This window comes from Malaclemys terrapin, chromosome 5, assembly GCF_027887155.1.
Source record: "Malaclemys terrapin pileata isolate rMalTer1 chromosome 5, rMalTer1.hap1, whole genome shotgun sequence".
Classification (NCBI taxonomy): Eukaryota; Metazoa; Chordata; order Testudines; family Emydidae; genus Malaclemys; species Malaclemys terrapin.
Genome location: NC_071509.1, coordinates 82023206 through 82043764, shown reverse-complemented (window position 1 = coordinate 82043764; position 20559 = coordinate 82023206). Strand labels below are relative to the sequence as shown.

Here is a 20559-nt window from a genome sequence, read left to right as displayed (position 1 = left end):
CCTACCGATTTAACTCATGCTACGCTGAAATAATAAATCCATCTCGACGAGTGGCATAGAGCTTTTGGCGACAAAATTAGTGATACTGTGTCACTGTAGACACAGGGAAACATAAGCAAGCGCACAGTGGCCTCAAGGAGGCTTTGCACAATAGCTATCATTGCAGTTTCTACTCAGCTGCTCTGCAGCCAGATATACATGTGCATGCTCCCTTCCCTCCTTCCCCCAAAGCCTTGGGAATTTTTGAAATTCCACTTACAGTTTACTTGGTGTGGACAGCTCACATCACTTCCTAGCTGACCATGCTGGCTTTCTGCAGCAAACAGCTCCCGTGTGGAGTACACCCCAGTTGTTGGGTCTGGGGGGAGAGGAGGCTGTACAGTCGCAGCTCTGATCCAGCCATAGGAACTTTGACGCCTACGAGCAGCTTGCTCATGGCATGGATGAGGAGGGGCATGAAAGGGAGACACAGCAGTGCTGTGATAAGATAAAGGAGCTGAGGCAGGTGTACCAGAAGACTCCCTCTACAGCCCATAGAGATGTGCATTCCTTGTCCTCCCCAAATTCCCCCCCACCCCCACATTTCTCTCATGTACGGCAATGGGCTGGGATCCTCTTGCACTCCACCTCTAGGCACATGTTCCATAAAGACAGGTGGATTTACATACAGCGGTGAGATCCTCACTTCAGTGAGTGTTACTCACTGTCATGTCCGTTGTAAGAAATGTTAATCTGTGTATTGCTGTTTCATAAAAATTGGGTCTTACAAAGTCAGTGATTCTTTATTTGTGACCTACACAGGGTGGTTGCAACATAAGTTCAAATATCGTGGCAATCACCACCTTTGCAGATAATTAATGCTCAGGTAGGAATCATTACATGGATCATTCAAGAGGGCAAGTAAACAATGCCTGGCTCAGTTCATTACAGAAAGACACATTACAGGGGCTCATTGTCAAAATGCTGCTTCAAAGCCTCCCTGATTTGAATTGCCCCCTACTGAGCCCCTCTAATAGCCCTGGTGTCTTGCTGCTCCAAATCAGCTGCCAGGTGATCCATTGCAACGCTCCACCCCTGGGGAAATTTTTCCTCGTTAGCTTCACAAATGTTACGAAGAGCACAGCACGTTGCTATCACCATGGGAATATTTTCCTCACTGAGGTCTAACCTGCCAAAAAGGCAGTGCTAGAAACCCTTTAATCTGTCAAAAGCACATTCTACCATCACTATGCACCTGCTGAGCCTGTTGTTGCAGTGCTGCTTGCTGCTGTCAAGGCTTCCAGTGTATGGCTTCAAGAACTACAGGTGTAAGGGGTAAGTTGAGTTTCCCAGGATCACTATGGGTATTTCCACATCCCTTGTTGGAACCTTCTAGTCTGGAAAGAAAGTTCCTGCATGCAGCTTTCTATACAGGCCAGCATCATGCACCTTTTCTAAGCAGCCCGTATTGATGTTAGTGAAACAACACCAGCGATTTACTAGTGCCTGCAATACCATAGAGAAGTAGCGCTTTTTGTTGATGTACTCTATCACAAGATGGTCTGGAGCCAAAATTGGAATACATGAGCTATCAATTGCCTTGTCAAGGTTAGGGAATCCTATTGCCATAAACCTATCTGATATTTCCTGCACATTGCCCAGAGTCACAGTTCTTCATAGCAGGAGGCCATTAATGGCCTTGCACACGTGCATCATCACAACCCCTATGGTGGCCTTCCCAAGTCCAAACCGATTCGTGATTGGGTGGTAGCAGTCTGGAATTACCAGCTTCCACACAGCGATTGCTATTGCTCTTCCACCATTAGGGCAGCTCTCATTTTGGTGTCTTTGCGCTGCAGGGCAGGGGCAAGCTCTGCACACACTTCAAAGGAGATGGCTTTGAGCGTACAAAAGTTCTGCAGCCATTGTGTGTCATTGTATACCTGCATCACAACTTGATCCCACCACTCGGTGCTTGTTTCTCAAGCCCAATAGCAATGGTCCACCAAGTGCAGCTGCTCCATGAATGCCAATGTCAGTCTTGAATTGTTTCTTTCCATAGCACACAGCAGGGCAGGCAGCATGAATTTCTGTTCATTCATAACACTTATCACAAGACTGGCCCTAGCACAGCGATGAGTGCAAAGCTTACAGGGGCAGTTGAAAAACAGCATGAAATGCAGTTGGAAGCCCTTGGAATTATGGGATGGAGAAAACTGCATCATGGGGGGCAGTGATCTTGCATCATGATACACTGTAATCCACTACTAATCCAGAACTCCTAGCAGGAGAAAGTGATTTGCACAGTGGGATAATTACCCAGGGTGCACTGCTCTGTCAGCACTAGAGTACCAACTGCGGATGCACTCCACCAACACAAGGAGTGTTGTGTGAACGTGCACAAGTGATTTAATTATGATTAAGGCTCCATGTTTGTCACGGAGGTCGCGGAAGTCACTTCTTGCAACCACTGTAACTTCTGCACTGTAACTTCCGGAGCAGCTGGTGTGGCTGTTCCCTGGGTGGCCCTGGGGTCAGCCACACCGGCCACTGCTGGAGCGGCTCTGAAGCTAGCCACTTGGATGGCCCCGCAGCCAGCTGCTGCTTTAGTGGCCCCAGGCAGCTGGCTCCAGGGACTGCCCGAGCAGTGACTGATGTGGCTGGCCCCGAGTACCGCCTGAGCAGCAGTCCCGGGGGCAGTGGGAGCAGCCACAGCTGAGCAACTCCTGGCAGTGATCCCAGGGCAGCCGGGGCAGCGACTGGCCCCATGGGGCTCCCCCAGCCGTGGCAGGAGTGGCAGCAGGTGCCCCCCCGGCGCTCTTCCCCTTGGTAGCTAGTGCCACAGGCTCCCCCCCCCCCCAAGGTCTCCCCTCACAATACCCCCTCCCCAAGAGTCAATCGGGTATTTATGGTATAAGTCATTGACAGGTCACATTCATTCATAAAAGTGCTCTAGATAATGTTAATATCAATTTGATGCTATTTATAAAGCCAGGTAAGAGAAGCTGAAGTTGTCATTTCATGAAGTATGACACTCTTGCAATTCATAAACACAGCACCAGGAAAAGAGCTAGCTTTTGGATGAACACGTTCTGTATGTTTAAGCAGCATGTATCTGGAAACCTTTGCCATAACTATATCTCAGTTGTAGTCTGGGAAGGATTTGGATCAATTTTATGCAGAGATATGTGTAGTTTGGAAATTTGACACATCTCCCTTACCGTAGAATGTAACTGACTTTTTTTGGATAAAGCATTAGGGATTTACCTTTGAAAATTATTTGTGTAAAATGTATTTCCTCTAATTGCTTTATTGAACTTAGTAAAAGTTCTTAAAAAACAAACAAACCGAAAATGCTGAATGGGTTTGTCTTGTTTTCAGAGCTGTAGGGAATCAAGAAAAGATGACATAAATCAATACGATAATAACCTTTGTAACACACTGTACAGTATTATTACATCAGAAATGTGCTTACAAATTCTGAAAAAATATTGTTTGAGACAGTTGTGGTTATGGCATTCATACTTACTGGTTGCTGGACAATTTTTTTAAGGTTGGGAAGGTCCTCCCCCACCTCGTGGCTGTGAAGTTTTTGTGGGAAAGATTCCTCGTGATATGTATGAAGATGAATTAGTCCCTGTTTTTGAGAGAGCTGGGAAGATTTATGAATTCAGATTGATGATGGAATTTAGTGGCGAGAATCGAGGATATGCCTTTGTGATGTACACAACTAAAGAAGAAGCCCAGCTGGCCATAAGGATCCTTAATAATTATGAAATTCGTCCAGGAAAATTTATTGGTGTCTGTGTAAGCTTAGACAACTGCAGATTATTTATTGGAGCTATTCCAAAAGAGAAAAAGAAAGAAGAAATCTTGGATGAAATGAAGAAAGTAACAGAAGGAGTGGTTGATGTTATTGTTTATCCAAGTGCTACTGATAAAACTAAAAACCGTGGCTTTGCCTTTGTAGAATATGAGTCTCACAGAGCTGCTGCTATGGCTAGAAGAAAACTAATTCCAGGTAAGCCTTTAATTTTAATATTAAATGTGCAATTTATAAATCAAAGCATTTAAAATAGATCTGTGCTTACACCACCTTTATCTTACTCAGTTGATTTCAGTGGGACTTGACAAGTGCTTCGTTCTCTCCTGGACAGGGATTTTTTTAAATTGTGGGATGAAGTTACTGGAATTTGGAAAGGGGGAGAGAGAGAGAGAGAGCAAGCAAAAGGTTCAGTAGCAAGGGAGAGAGTTGGAAGGAAAAGGAGTGAAGAGATCAGGAGAAGCAGAGTTGGAGAAATGAAAGAAAGGCAAAGAAAATGTGTGAAATCCTGGTCCCATTGAAATGATTGACAGAACTCCTATTGACTTCACCCAAAGTCTTATGTTGGTCACAGACAAGAAGCATTGACTTTTCAAGGCTTATATAAGCTTCTTTAAAGTAACAGGAGAAATAATAAGGCCAACTCAACACAAATGTAAGGGAAAAAATGGCATGGCACTCAAATTTGAACTTTTTAAAAACATAATATGCTTTATGATCTTCAGTGAATTTGTTTTAATGCATATTGGGGAAATAAATTAACAGGGCTCATTCTAACATCGACACACATTATTTTGTATTTTGTTTCCCTGTCGTTTCCCCATCCCTTCCCCTCCCCCAGGTATGACTATTTTAAAAATACATTGCATCATCAACTGGCAAAATTTTTGACTACTTGAAACCACATAGATTTCACAAAAGCAATCATCTTTAGCAAAATTGGCACTGGTTGTGGTTTAAGCAAAAGCAGACTGAGTAATTTTTAAACAGATGAACATTGCTGAAGAATTTTTTGCAAAGTTTTATTTTTCTTATTGACCTCTACTTTCAAGCAATGTTTGTTTAGCGAAGTGAATGCAAATAAAACATTTAATCGTGTCTTGTTTCAAATTTAGTATTATAAATAACATAGGCTTATTCCAGTGTTTTGGTTCCTGGAATGGTTAATGAATATTATTTATCCCTTAGCTTTCTTTTTTCAGTATTATGCATTTTACTTAAATTTAATACTACTTTGTCCTAGGAACGTTCCAGCTATGGGGACATACTATTCAAGTAGACTGGGCAGACCCAGAGAAAGAAGTTGATGAAGAAACAATGCAGAGGGTTAAAGTGTTGTATGTAAGAAACTTAATGATCTCTACTACAGAGGATGCAATTAAGGCTGAATTTAACAAATTTAAGCCAGGAGCAGTTGAACGTGTAAAGAAACTGAGAGACTATGCTTTTGTTCATTTTTTCAACCGAGAGGATGCAGTTGCAGCTATGTCAATTATGAATGGAAAATGCATTGATGGTGCTAGTATTGAGGTAACACTGGCAAAACCTGTAAACAAAGAAAGCACTTGGAGACAGCATCTTAATGGTCAAATTAGTCCCAATTCTGAAAATATTCTAGTTTTTGCTAACAAGGAAGATGGTCATCAAAAATCGTTAGGAAAACCAGCAAATCTTTCAATTCGTCTTAATGGTCAGCACAGTCCAAGCCCCCCTGAAATTGAAAGGTGTACTTACCCATTTTTTCCAGGGACAAAGCTTACTCCAATTAGCATGTATTCTTTAAAATCCAATCATTTCAGTTCTGCAGTAATGCATTTGGATTATTACTGCAACAAAAATAACTGGGCACCACCGGAATATTATTTATATTCAACAACAAGTCAGGATGGAAAAGTACTCTTGGTATATAAAATAGTTATTCCTACTATTGCAAATGGATCCCAGAGTTATTTTATGCCAGACAAACTCTGCACAACATTAGAAGATGCAAAGGAATTGGCAGCCCAGTTTACATTGCTACATTTAGGTAAGTTTAATAATTATTTTTAATTAGTTCTTAAGAATTGAACCAGAGAAAGTTACTTTAAATTTGTTCTGTGTGTAAATAGCCTACGTCAGGGGTCGGCAACGTTTGGCATGCGGCTCGCCAGGGTAAGCACCCTGGCGGGCTGGGCCAGTTTATTTACCTGCTGACGCGGCAGGTTCGGCCGATCGCGGCCCCCACTGGCTGCGGTTCGCCGGCCCGGGCCAATGGGTGTGGCGGGAAGCCGTGGCCAGCACATCCCTCACCCACGCTGCTTCCCGCCACCCCCATTGGCCCGGGATGGTGAACCGTGGCCAGTGGAGGCCGCGATCGGCCGTACCTGCCGCATCAGCAGGTAAATAAACTGGCCCGGCCCGCCAGGGTGCTTACCCTGGCTAGCCGCGTGCCAAACGTTGCCGACCCCTGGCCTACGTACTTGCTGCCTGAGGGCCAAGTGCATCATCTTTCCTGTATTCTCAGTTCACCAGTCTATAACTTTAGGGTGATAAATCAGAAGCACAGCAGTAAGGAAATCTTCAATTTCACACTTCCAGGGCCATTTTTCTGCTTTAGTTCCTTCACATGAATGCAGGTTGTAACAATGCATCTCTTATTTTTGATCTTTTCCCTATATCTGTTTTATACTTTTCCCCATTTCGTCTTCTCTTTTGAATTGAGTACAAAGTGGGCTCCAATAGGAGTTTCATCATCAGATGGTATACATTTTGCCCACAGGAATGATTTAAACCAGGGGTAGTCAGCCTTTCAGAAGTGGTGTGCCGAGTCTTCATTTAGTCACTCTAATTTAAGATTTCGCGTGCCAGTAATACATTTAACGTTTTTAGAAGGTCTCTTTCTATAAGTCTATAATATATAACTAAACTATTGTTGTATGTAAAGTAAATAAGGTTTTTAAAATGTTTAAGAAGCTTCATTTAAAATTAAATTAAAATGCAGAGCCCCCCAGACGACTGGCCAGGACCTGGGCAGTGTGAGTACCACTGAAAATCAGCTTGTGTGCCACGGGTTGCCTACCCCTGACTTAGACCATAAGCTACAGGAGACTTACCAGGAAGAAGAAATAGTTACATGTCAGGAAGAGCTATAGCTGCCTTCAGGAGGGATTGACTTACCTGTCTTGTAGAACCGAGGACTGTGGCAATAGAAAGGTGGCTTTACAACCACCTACCTCGTCCTGGGTCCTGTGCCATTGGCAAGTTGGCTAGACCAAAAGGATAGAGCTCTATCTGAAGCTGAGAATCAGGGTGGATTTGATTTAAATCACTAGTCAGGAAGACTCAATTTAATCATGGATTTCTATATAAAAGTGCATTCTTGTTGGTTGTTATAACCTTAATACATATTCTTCACAACTCAGAGATAGATGTAGGTTTCATTTTTAGAAGGTACACACTATACATTTTTAAAGTGATTTATTCTGAAAACTTTTCAGATTGGTTTTACAGCTATATTAGAAAATGAATGAAGGTTTGGTTATTTCATTTACCAAAGGTAACTGAAGCAGATATTTATGAAGTCATTGGGAGGTGAACTATCTCCAGTTCAACAGGTTAATCATTAATATTTGGAGGATTTTCTTGCTGTGCTGTATTAGGAGGAGAACATCACCAGACAGACATTTAAATTGTTTTATTTAACTAAAACAACAATATTATATATTCTGGATTTTTTTCTTCCACAGCAGACCTATAATATTTTTAACAAAACATACCATAGAGTAACAACTATATTTTTTGCTCAAACATGAGAATTCAAGAATAGTCCAGAAGGAAGACAAGCAGTCCTTAAGAAAGAAGTATGAAATAAAAAAGTTTACCAACCTGAAGATACTGCATTTTCCTTTCATCATCTTCAACACCGCTTCCTCCTGAGAAGGAACACTTCTCATGACGTTGTTTCATTTAGGCAATGAGGCCTTGCATTTCTTTGTTGCACTGTTTGCATTTTGCATGCATGCCTGTCTTACTCACAGGTAGAGGAACTTCATTAAAATGTTCCCCAACTGGGTCTCTTTTATGGCCGGCTGCCATTATAGGTTTTCCCTTCTAATGAGAGTATGGTATTGTAGATCTCAAATCAATGAAGGCTATACTCAGAAAGACCTCAAGACTTCTGGAATGTGCTGCTCAAACAGTTTTGCTTTTGTTTCTACTGCCTGTCCCTCCCTTCTCACATTTATCTCAAGACTTCTTCTCCTTGTCCAGGTCTGTTCTGTCCCCAACGATCTTCTATTCACTGAACTTCTTGAAACTTTGCACTTTTAGAGAGAGGTAAGGGATTGACTCTGTGTACACAAATTTGCAGAGGGACAATAGGGTTTAGATCTGTTATTTCTCACCTCTATATATTATTTATTTATTTTAAAACATTTTTGCTGTTAACAAGCATGTTATCTCTGGAGATGCAAATCCACAGACGGACAACTGCAAAACTAAGCATCTTTCATGGTATCTTCCTGACTGAGCACTGAGTCCAATTGGGTAAATAGATTATTTAGGTTAGTCTTTCTATACAGAAGATTTTTGTGACACTTTAAAAAAAAATCATTAATTTTTATCCACCCTGCTGAGAATTGATTTAAATATCTAGGTTTATTGGAATGATAAACTGTTTGTTTGGGTATACAGGAAAGCAAAATTGGTTGTTAATCCATATTCAGTTGAACAGTTAGATCTGGAAAGCAGTTGCCAGATTCCTCTATACATACATTGTCAAAGCTCTAGAAGAATGACTTGGAAGTCTCAGCTGATGAAAGAGTCCAGCAATTTAATGACTTCATGATTATTTAAAAAAATTCTTCTCAAATGAAAAAAAGTTGTATATAGTTATACTTAATTACATTCCTTCCCCAGGATCGTCATTCCTGTATATATTCCACTTTAGTATTGAACTATGTATGAGTGCAGGAGAAAGAGAAATTTTGATGGAATTTACCATATATCTTCTCCTACTTCTGATATGTCAGTCCTATCCAATCAGTTGATTGGAGTTCTAATACTGCATTTGTGTGTGTGTGTTAGATACCCATACACATTCTTATATAAATAGGCATCTAACATATTTCCTATGTATTCTACAGTGCAATTTTCCTCTTCTGTGGTGATGGATGTGTTGTAGCTTTCAGAAGGCCCAAGCAAGATCACAGCCCATCTCCCTGATAGAATGAGTAAAGTGGAATATTTCTATAAGTATAATAATTTATACAGAGTGTGTGTTAAAGGGCTAGTAATCTAGAATTATTCTCTGATGCGCATAGAAATTCTCTGCTTTGTCATTCCTTTAGTAGATAGGGCCTAATTCAGATTTGAAATGATAATTCTCCTTCTCTCCCTGTACAATACTGTAGAACTTGTGGACATGAGAAATAGAAGAGAAATTAGATAACCAAAAATATCTTTTTATTCCAGGAAGCTACTGAGAATGTTTGTTTGGGTTGTTGTTGTTGTTTTAATTCTGGAACATAGCTGGTTGTCACTTGGAGGCTAACGATTTTGCCTTTTATTACTGGACACACACCTTGTGTGTGAAGTTCAGTTGTCTCTTCTTCAGAGAAACAGCACAAAACAATTTCAGATTTCTTCTTTTCTTTGATTTTAGCCTTCCTGTCCAAAAAGTCTTATGCAAGGAAGTGTCCAATATGTACAACCTGTTCCTTCCCACCAGTTTAGTACTGATTTATTTTATTTACATGTTGTTGGTCATCTCTGGGGAAATACTTTTGTCAGAGTATCCTTGGCTCATAATGTACAAAATAGAAAGGCTGCAAGTTGGTTATTTGTGCTTGTTTTCTTTAAATGCTGTAGAATTGGTCAACTTTGCATTTGCTAACAGCCTTGGGGAGATGCATCCCGGGCATAAGCACCGACTTCCCCGTTTTCCTGTGAGTGCTCGACCTCCCCTTTGTCCCCGCCCCCATTCCACCCCTTCCATGAGGCCCCACCCCACATTCCAACCCTTTCCCCAAAGTCTCTGCCCCCGCCCTGCCCCTATTGCAACTCCTTCCCCAAATCCCTGCCCCAGCCCCGGCTCTTCCCCACCTCCTCCCCTGAGCATGCCACATTCCTGCTCCTCCCCCTCCCTCCCAGAGCGTGCTAACGCTGCCAAACAGCTGTTTGGCTGCGGCTGGGCGGGAAGCGCTGGGAGGTAGGCAGAGGAGCGGGGATGCGGCGCACTCGGGGAGGAGGAGGAAGTATAGATAGAGCGGGGGGCATGGGGAGCTTGGCTGCCAGTGGTGCAGAGTACCCACTATTTTTTTCCCATGGGTGCGCCAGCCCCGGAGCACCCACGGAGTCGGCACCTATTATCCCGGGAGTTCAGTATCTCTTCCCACTGTCCTCAGAACTCTGCAAATCAGGGGCATTCCCACTCCAAATCCAGTTTGGGACTATTCAAAAGTTTAAAAAAACACTAACTTGAAATACAGCCTCTGTGTCCACACTGCCCCACAATTTGGACCATGGAAGTGTAAATAGCACTGTGCACCCAAGTGCTGTGCTGTAACTCCCCTGTGTGGACTCTGTGGGTGCGAACTAAAAGATTTGTAGTAGGGCTGTCAATTAATTGCCGTTAACTCACGCGATTAACTCGAAAAAATTAATCGTGATTAATCGCACTGTTAAACAATAGAATACCAATTGAAATTTATTAAATATTTTGGATGTTTTTCTACATTTTCATATATATTGTGTTGTGTGTTGTAATTGAAATAATTATATATTATTTTTGATTACAAATATTTGCACTGTAAAAATGAAAAAAAATTAGTATTTTTCAGTTCACCTCATACAAGTACTGTAGTGCAATCTGTCGTGAAAGTGCAACTTACAATGTAGATTGTTTTTGAGTGCAGTTATGTAAAAAAAAAATCAATGTAAACCGTCAGAGCCTACAAATCCACTCAATCCAACTTCTTGTTCAGCCAATTGCTAAGACAAACAAGTTTGTTTACATTTACGGGAGATAATGCTGCCCTCTTCTTATTTACAATATCACCAGAAAGTGAAAACAGGATTTGCATGGCACTTTTGTGGCTGGCATTGCAAGGTATCTACATGGCAGCTATGCTAAACATTCATATGACCCTTTGTGCTTCGGCCACTATTCCAGAGATCATGCTTCCATGCTGATGACACTCGTTAAAAAAATGTGTTAATTAAATTTGTGACTGAACTCCTTGCGGGGAGAATTGTTTGTCCCCTGCTCTGTTTTACCTGTATTCTGCCATATATTTCATGTAGCCGCCTTGGATGGTGACCCAGCACATGTTGTTCATTTTAAGAACACTTGCACTGCAGATTTCACAAAACGCAAAGAAGGTACCAATGTGAGATTTCTAAAGATAGCTACAGCACTCGACCCAAGGTTTAAGAATCTGAAGTGCCTTCCAAAATCTGAGAGAGAAGAGGTGTGGCACATGCTTCCAGAAGTCTTAAAAGAGTAACACTCCGATGCGGAAACTACAGAACCCAAACCACCAAAAAAAGAAAAGATTTTTTTAGTGTTTGCCAGACACCTAGCAACACTTCAGTTCTGTCAGTTTGTTGATGTTTGGCCTCAGCGACTGAGTAGTTGAAACCTTGAGGATTGCAGCCAGGTGTGCATCAGATAATTGTTTGGTATTTTGACTTGTTTATATTCATTGTGGAAAAAAGTGATGCTGCCTTCATGGCTGACTCTGCCCGGCGACTAGTGATGGTATTTCTGTCCCTCTCCCCCAGCCAATGGGAGCTGCGGGAGGCTGCGCCTGCAGCAGTCAGAGCCGGCAGCGTGGCTGTATGTGTCTTTCCTCCGCGGGCCGCAGTGGGGAAGTTCTCGAGCCGCAGAGGGCCCGCGGGCTGGGAGTTTGAGACCCCTGCTTTAGTGCATCTAGCATATAAATATCCTACAACGCCGGCTACAACAGTGCCATGTGAACACCTGTTCTCACTTTCAGGTGACAATGTGAACAAGAAATGGGCAGCATTATCTCCTGCAAATGTAAATAAACTTGTTTGTCTGAGCAGTTGGCTGAACAAGAAGTACGACTGAGTGGGCTTACAGGCTCTAAAATTTGACATTGTTTTATTTTTGAATGTAGGGTTTTTTGTATCTTATTCTACATTTATAAGTTCAACTCTCATGATAAAGAGATTGCAGTACAGTACTTGTATTAGGTGAATTGAAAAATACTATTTCTTTTTGTTTTTTTTATAGTGCGAATACTTGTAATCAAAAATAAATATAAAGTGAGCACTGTACATTTTATATTCTGTGTTGTAATTGAAATCAATATATTTGAAAATGTAGAAAACATCCAAAAGTATTTCAATAAACGGTATTCTATTATTGTTTAACAGTGTGATTAATTGTGATTAATTTTTTTAATTGCTTGACAGCCCTAGTTCCTAGTTTGCATTAATGTAATTCTGTTCAAACAGTTACATTAATGCAAACCAGGAACCTTTTAGTTGGCACTCAGAAAATTCACACAGGGGAGTTACAGTGCAGCCACTTTGTGCACACTGCTGTTCCCACTCCCACAGTTCGATCTGTGAGGCAGTGTAGACAAGCCCATTGTCACTTTAAAAAAATGAACTAGAGATAGTTTCAGTTAAAATTTACAAATGAGTCCCCCTGCCAGTTTTTGTGGTTTTACAGTCACATTTTCCTAATTTTTAAAATGGCTTTTGTATCCCATGTTGCTGTGTGGAAAGACCTGCATAAACAACTGGGGCAAAATGCCTGATTCTATGGTGAAACTGACTAAGGTCAAATGCAAAATGTAAACTGTGTGTATGGGGGGGAGGGTGTGTGGAGGGGGAGAGTAGAGAGAAGTAATTTCTTCTCTAATCATTTTCAGAGTAGTAACTCTAGGTGCTCCTTGTAACAATAGTAGGGAAAACATTATCAGGCCCAGTAGGAGTTTTGAAGTCCTCTTTAGAGTTCTTTGCAATATAGTACAGTGCATAGGATAGCTACACATCACAAACAGTATGCATTTTTACTTGTTAATTTGATTCCTGTAGCCAAGATTCTGGCTAGAAACAATCTACTTAGTGGTCATTGAGAGATGTTCATAAAGTTTTCTTGTTTGTATTTTTTTTTTATGGATCAAAGGTATCTTCTTTGACAGTCTCTGTGTATACCTGCTTATGGGGAGTTACATACAGAGCATACAGAACTCTTTCAAAGTGTGTGTTCACATTTGACTCTGGAAAGAAAGATGTCTCATGCATTCTATTAAAGCTTTTTGGGGTTAGTACTGGGCATAGATGTGGTGTTGAAACTGAGCATCTAGGGATCTGAGGAAATGGAGAAATCCTTCCAACCTTACCTACACTATAGTAAAATAGAACACTAAACGATTTTTAACAATGTATAAAAAGATGTCTGAAGCGAAACCTAAGAGAATGAGTAGCTGACAGATATGACAGAGGTCCCTCTGTGCCAGAGGTAAAAGACTTTACAAACTATTCTAAATTCTCATCTTTTATTGAATACCCGCCACAGGATCAGAGGATGATTTTAAGCCCTCATAACAGAAGGCCAGACAATCACCAGGGCATCTCTCCAGGCTTCATTAGATGCTGCTAACAGAGCTGCACTCTCCATGGCTACAGCAGTAGTAATGTATCGGGCTGCTTGGTTGCAGTCCTGTGCTCTATCTCAGGAGATGCAAAACACTGTTGATGATCTTCCCTTTGAGAGCCCCAAGTTTAGTGATGTCACAGAAGGTACTCTTTACTCTCTTAAAGCACCTAGGTGATGTTACAATCTCTGAGTATTTAAATCTGGACCTCAAGAGAGTAAACATCTTTGTCCACTCTGAGTGGTTCAGAATGGTAACCCTAGCAGCTATATCAGCCTTGTTTCTACAATACAGCAGAGCCTGCAAACAGCAGAGGCTTGCTTGCAACTTCTGGTCATATTGCACCCTGTATATTTGTGACACCCTTAGCAAAACTACACTTCCAGTGTCTTTAAGCCTGGCTCAGAGCCATCTACCCCCCGCCCCCCAACAAAAAGCATATCCAAGTGCATGTTAGTAACCCAGGGTTTTTCAGTTCTCTAAATTGGTGGACTGTTTTTCCATGTAATAACTTTTTTATTTAAGATTTTGATATTCTCATAGTTAAAAGATCTTCACATGCATGGCAGTCATTGAGTAATTCATGCATTAATAATAGTCCTTTATTTGGCTTTTTGGTATCACAAAATAAATAATCCCATATCATTGATATTCCTGTGAGAAACCTGAATAAAATAAGGGAGGTCAATTTGCCATTTTTCAATATTTGTAAGGACCCAAGAGTCGTCACTTGTTCCATTATACTTTGTGTCTGAGACTTCCTTGACTTTCATAACCAGGTTTTCTGAAAATCTGGTCTAGTAATCTACTGAATTTGAAGTATAATTAGACAGAAGTTTTGAACCGTTCATGGTTCAAACTATGAATTTTCCACTAGTTTAAATAAATTAAAGTTTCTGTGTAAACAGTAACACAGTGCTTGGTTATAACAAGATGTTCCTGGACTTCAAGTGCATTGCAAGGCATGAGGCCAAAGCCAAATATTGTCCTAGAAATTTTGGTGGTATTGTACAGACTAATTTCTTAATGAAGGTGACTGCTTTTATCTTCTTTAATGTCAGAAGTGGGTAATCTAGTTAACAAGTCTCCCTACATGTGTGATTGTACTGAAAATTGTTTGGAACTCTTTGATGGATATTCTCAGTTAATCCTGTCAGAATCTTGTGTCATGAGTTTGTAAAGCAATTTTAGTGATAATACCTAAGGGCCAAATTTTGATATCATTATTCATATTTAATACCTGGCTTCACATATTAGTCCAGCGTGACTATTTATAGAGTTGAGCTACTGCTCAACATGAGGAAGGATATCAAATTCTGGCCCTTATTGATATCTCTCTTTTTTTTTTTAATGGCAGATATGAAAACGTTTACTGCGGATATAATTTTCTGTAAATAATTGTCCTTTTATGTTTTATATATATATATATAGAATTCTTAAAACATATTTCTCTTTCATTCTCTTACATAGGTCTGTACTGAGGGGATGATATTCCTTCTATGAAAGTAGTGGAGACAGAAAGAAACTGAAACTTCTGGAAACTTGCCTTAGACTGTCTGTATTGGAAATCTGATATATTTAATTATTTGCTGTGTTTACCAGAGAAGACAGCAGTCTTGTAGTTCTGGCATTTGTTTACACAGTTCAAGAGAAATATTTTCCATCTTACATGTTGTCTTCCTTAAACTTTTATCGGAGCCCTCTCTCCTAGGTCCTTTGTAGCGCGGTTTTTGAACTCCCATGTTCACTGGCTTACTAGCAGTTGATGTTTGAATCATCAGATTATTTTTAAAATCAATCAGGCACCCAACAAATGAACCTGATAGCCATCACAGAAAAGTGGAAGTCAGTGTAGTATTTTAACATACTGATGGGTATCGAGAATAGACGCATTATTTTAGAAATGGGATTTCCATTTCTCTTGGACCACATCATTCATCTTGAGATCCATGTGTGGATCTCCCTGTGTGCAGAAGAGGGGCTCAGTCTTGCTGTATCAGTGCCCCAAACTGCCCTCCCACAGCCCTGCAGAGTGATATGTTTGTGATCAGAGATTCTTGCAGGGAGAAAGGTTGGGGGAGCAGAGGAAGCATGTCGCTATCACCCAAAACTCACACCATTTACCACAGATTGCATAAACTCGCTTGCAGAGCCTTTGGTGGTCCTCAGAAGCCTCCACAGCTAGAGGTGGAGTCCCTGGCATTGTGGCTGTAATGGACCTTCACTTCACAGGGGGGAGATGCAGAGGGTTGGCGCTGCTGTGAGGATTTGTGTCCTCCTGTGAATCCTAGGGGATACAGCAGGTTTGCGGGTGGCTGCTCCATGGGGAAGATGTACGTTGTTCCCTTCCTCTAACGTGACAATGCAGGGTCACCTCGGCGTGAAAATCCTTGTGAATATTCCTTGATTCATAGTTGCTGCCTATGGTTTTTAATGTGGGAACAGACTACCTACACCAGTGTCTTTTCATCCTAATTCAGAGGAATATTCAGAAACATAAACACTGCCTACTGCACAGATTTTGATTGTTATGGATAGGTTACAGTGATCCTAGAATTTACCTGCAGTAAATCGTTTAGTGATTTCTTCAGTGCTTTTTATTTTTTCTTTTCCTGCTCATTGTAATGAGTATATAAGAAAGTTTATCTTCATTACAATTTCTAAATGACAGCTTTCTTGTTTTTTAATTCCAATTCATCATTTTTTCATGTTGTATGGCTAGCTGTATAAATTCAGAAGCATGGGGAACTGAAGCACAAAGAGGCTATCTAAAAATATAAATTCAGTTATTGTGTTCAACATAGTCCTTATAAATCAAGGACAAAATAGATAATTCACCCGAGAAACTTTTTGCTCTTGGTCTGGCTTTTAAAGCAATGATTTCAACATAAATACTTAATCCTATTATTTCCTTGAAGATACCAGTAAGATCCATCTTTCTACATATTATTGAATAAAGAAACCTTTTCTTTCATGGTGCTATGATTTAAACACCAAGCCTTTCATATTGCCATATAATTGAGTTATACTTTTTTCAATATGGTCTGGTCTCAGTTTGCTTTATCAAAATTCAAGATGTATTTGTTGGAGCAATTAGAGCAAAGTAAGGAACCTTTTCCATAGTCTGAAATCCTGATATCACCAGACTTTTTAAGCTACTAATATTATCCCGTGCTTTACTTTGATTCTTTCTTGAAACCTTATTATTGTTAGAATTTTTACAAAAAGATTTGTATCATTTTGATTGTTGTTAAAATTACAGACTTAAATGAGTTGCTCTCAACTCATTTTTCTTTTTTTTTTTCTGAAAATAATTTAATCATACACTGTACACCAGAAATTGATTCTTCTGTCTTTTTTTCAAAAAGTCTCTTGTAAAGAGAAGACTTAGTTTATTTGGAAGGATTTATATTGTTAAAAGGTGCTCTTTACAGTGAGTTCTAGTGGTCTGTAATTGAGAAGCTTGTGAATATTTAGTAGGTGAGGGCTTTGTCACAGTTCTGAGCAAAGGGCAGTTTATAGTTGTGCCCCAGAAATCCAGGAGGCAATTAATCTGCACCAGTTTATATTTGGTACAGATTAATTTCCCCAGTGCACTAACTCAGTTGCACTGGTTAGTGTGTTGAGGAGTTGAAGCCAAGGCTACTCCCCATCCCTTCCCACGGAGATTGCTCTCCCTCTAGTACTGCTACCTGCAAAGAGCCCCATTGCTCACCTGTGCAATTGCTTTAGCTAGTCTGCAGTCAGGTTTTGAATATGTTAGGTGCTGCACAGGTGAAGTTTATGGGTCTGATTTTTAAAAGGACCTTAACTGGACCTCCAATTTTGAGTGCATTTTGCAACCACAAACAATTTTATGCTCAGACTTGGAGCTTCTCACTTGAAAATCAGGCCTTATACATACAGATGCAAAATACTTTCTAGTGCTATGAGGCTTTCATTGTACTAGGACAATCTCTGCCTTCCTTTTTGGGCACAGAGTGCTAAAGTTTAATGGTGATGTGAAAGAAAAGAAATTGGGCTACTACCTTTTGTTGTTTCTTTGTGATGTATAAAGAAAGCATCATTTTTTAAAAAAAGTCAAATACTGCCTCTTACATTAGAAATTAAGGTCTTATCTTCTCTAGAAGACTGAATGGATTATTAATAATTATTTCAGTTTGAGTTATGGGTGCTCAGCACTTCTGAGAACCATGTCTTTAACTTCTTTGCCTCAGTTTCCCCATCTGTTTAAAGGGGGATACTTGTACCTACTCAACTGAGTTGTTGCAGGGTTAAATAGTCAAATGCTTTTAAGGCATTTTGAAAATATGAAGTTTTTTATTCATTCCTGAGTATTAATTATACTGTTGGGAATTTTTTGTAACCGAGTCTCCTAGGGTTCCATATACTTCAAGTAGGGATCACAACATTGTCTTGAAGATTCAGTTATTCTCTGTCTCCACTGCTTACAGACAGGGAACATAATCTCATCAGTCTGGATCTGTGTAGGAGAATTTGGAGAAAATAAATAACAGGTAAGAAATATAAACTTGGCGACGTTGGGTCAAATTCATCCCTGGCATAACTTGATTCACTTCAGTGGAGTTTTAGTAGAAATGAAGTTGGCTCATTTTACTCTGCTGCTAAATGGCCAGGTTATGTCACCAGAGTTACAACCTTACTCTGAGTAGTCCCACTGAAATCAGTAGGATAGTTCATGAATAATTACTCAGTGTGGCAGAATATGGCACCCCAAAATGTGTTATTTTCAGAATGTATATTTAATGTGTTTAATAAAAACAAGTAAAATGAAAAGGCTGATAATACAAAATCGATATATAGCACATGAAATATATGAATAACTGGAATAATATAATATAAATCATTTATCTTCTTTACAGTATAAACAAATTATATTCTGTATTTATCAGAAGAAGTGATGGGCCTGATGTTAATTTACATGACCCCATTTCAGAGCCAGAACAGTGTAAAGAAATGTTTCTGGATAACTTAGTAATAACTGGTCATTGGAAGTCATAAAGACGCTTTTTAAAAAATTACTTGATGAAAAGTTTCTTAAGTTTTGATTCTCATCTTGCACTGGAACTCTGGTGCATGGGTCTGCCTGCACAGTTGTCAGTGAAGGATCAGAGCCTTTGCTTGCAAACTCATCACTTACTGATGTATATGTTTTTGCTAATTTCCACCATGAATGTTGTTTATTGGAAAATTAAATTTTGAAAAAAAAATTCTTTTTTTTAGTCTCAATACTGAAAATGAAACTAACCTTTCTAAATAGTTTCAGTTTTTTTAATTTCTCCCATTTTTTTCTTAACTAGGTCCTTTCTGATGATGCTTGAGCTTACACTACTGCTGTTGGTCTCATTCCTGTTGGCTAAACATTTATTCTCATTGACTTCATTAAGTTAATGCTTGCCAAAAAATTGAGGTACAGCATTTACAGAATTATGAGGATACTGCAGTGCAGACCTTAACCTTCACCTTAAAATGACTTTATTTGCAATTCCCTCTGAAGATAGTGTACAATGCTTTTTGGAAGCCAGAAGGTCTCCTTATTTCTAGAATCAGCTCTGCACTTTGTTTGGCTTGAACTACCACGAAGAGCATAGTTGCATGTTTGAAAAGTTCAGAATTTATTATTTTGGAGAAAAGGATAACACTGTATGGTGCACGAGAATTACTGGGAAATAAAGTATGTGTTTATTGGGAAACAACAATTCTACAAATAGCATCTCTGTATTTTAAATGGTTTAATTTAAAGATTAGTGAAATTTATTACATTTTATTTGTCTTTTTGCTAATGTTTGATTAATATAGTTTTTGTTTTAAAGGGATGATTTATTTAAAATTGTATTTACCAGTAATACTTTAAATGGTAAGTACAACTAGACTTTTATAAAAGGTTTGCAGTAGTATGTAAATCAAATATTGGCAAAGTAATCTAGTTAGAATACCTCACCCTCCACATTTCTGTAGTTTTAGAGAAGATTCTATCAGTTTGTATTGTAAATAATAATAAATCTTAGAAAAAGGCAAAAATGAACTGGTTACACCTCTTCTTTCAGAGATGAAATCCCAGTTTTTCTGTACCAGATCTAATTAGCAAGAAAATTAGTATCTTGTGGTAGTAATATAAATCAGAGATTTGTTTCTGCAAAGGTAGAAAGATGCAAAACAAATTTGTTAGTGGAAAGATACCTTTCCAGTCAAATCTGTGGTCCTGGTATAGAAGTATATCAGTGAAGTGCAGGTATTTGTGTCTCATACTGGTAAAACAGGATTTGCAAGGCGACAAATCAGCATAGTCTCCATTGCTATCAACAAAATATTGAGGATTGAAACATGTTAGAAAATGATTTTTTGTGTAGTAGTCTATTTTGCCTCTTTGAATTAAATTTGTATTTATAGACTTACATGCAAAGTAACTATTCATATATTTATTTACAGACTACAGTTTTCGTCGCAGCTCAGTAAATAGCATTTCCCCTGTTAGTGCCACTCTCTCTTCTGGGACACCCAGCGTGCTTCCATTCACATCAAGGCCTTATTTTTATCCAAGCTACCCCTTATCACCAACAATTCTGCTTGCTAATGGCAGCCATGTTGGACAGCGAGTATATATCTCTAATGAGGCCTCATTCTTTTGAAGAAAAAGTTGTACAGCATTAATATGAAAGTTTTCAATTTTAGTTTTTAATTGGGTCTACACTATTCATTTTCATGAGTAAAATATATTTACTTCCATATAGGGAACTTTTCACATTTCAGTAAATATAAGTATTTTACTAAGCATTTGTCAAAAGATAAAGTTCAAAAAAGTTTCTTTTCTTGGCCTGTGTACTGTAGATTGATGCTCTTTTATCTGTTTATGGTTCCTGGTCAAAGTGTGGGCAATAAACCACTGGGTTCTATGTTAAGAATTTTTCTAATAATTACTTTACTGAATAGTATCTCTTTAATTTAATCTGTGCAAATATTGGTTGTAATCTTGTTACCAAGGATCGCTGTTATGTTGAAGATTAGTAGTTATTTAGCGAGAAGGCAACTATTATGTGGCCGGAAAATGATGCAAAAGAGAGATTTTAAGAAACTTTTTTTTTAACTTTAAAGAAATAATTTACTATTGTGGTCCTTTGCATAGTT

The 20559-nt window shown here is 39.4% G+C and overlaps 1 protein-coding gene across 2 annotated transcripts in view; it reads left to right on the top strand.

Annotated features, from left to right (window-relative positions):
• RBM46 (RNA binding motif protein 46) overlaps positions 1-20306 on the top strand; it is a 29208-nt gene extending 8902 nt beyond the window's left edge. The window contains exons 2-4 of one of the 2 annotated variants that reach the window (XM_054029310.1): positions 3533-4000; positions 5046-5828; positions 19864-20306. In XM_054029310.1, coding sequence (XP_053885285.1) covers positions 3533-4000; positions 5046-5828; positions 19864-20063 — 1451 coding nt within the window. In that variant the 3' untranslated portion in view covers positions 20064-20306. Of the gene's footprint in view, positions 1-3532; positions 4001-5045; positions 5829-18734; positions 18797-19863 lie in introns of those variants that run through there. The other variant, XM_054029311.1, reaches the window with a different exon arrangement.
• The last annotated feature ends 253 nt before the right edge of the window (positions 20307-20559 follow it).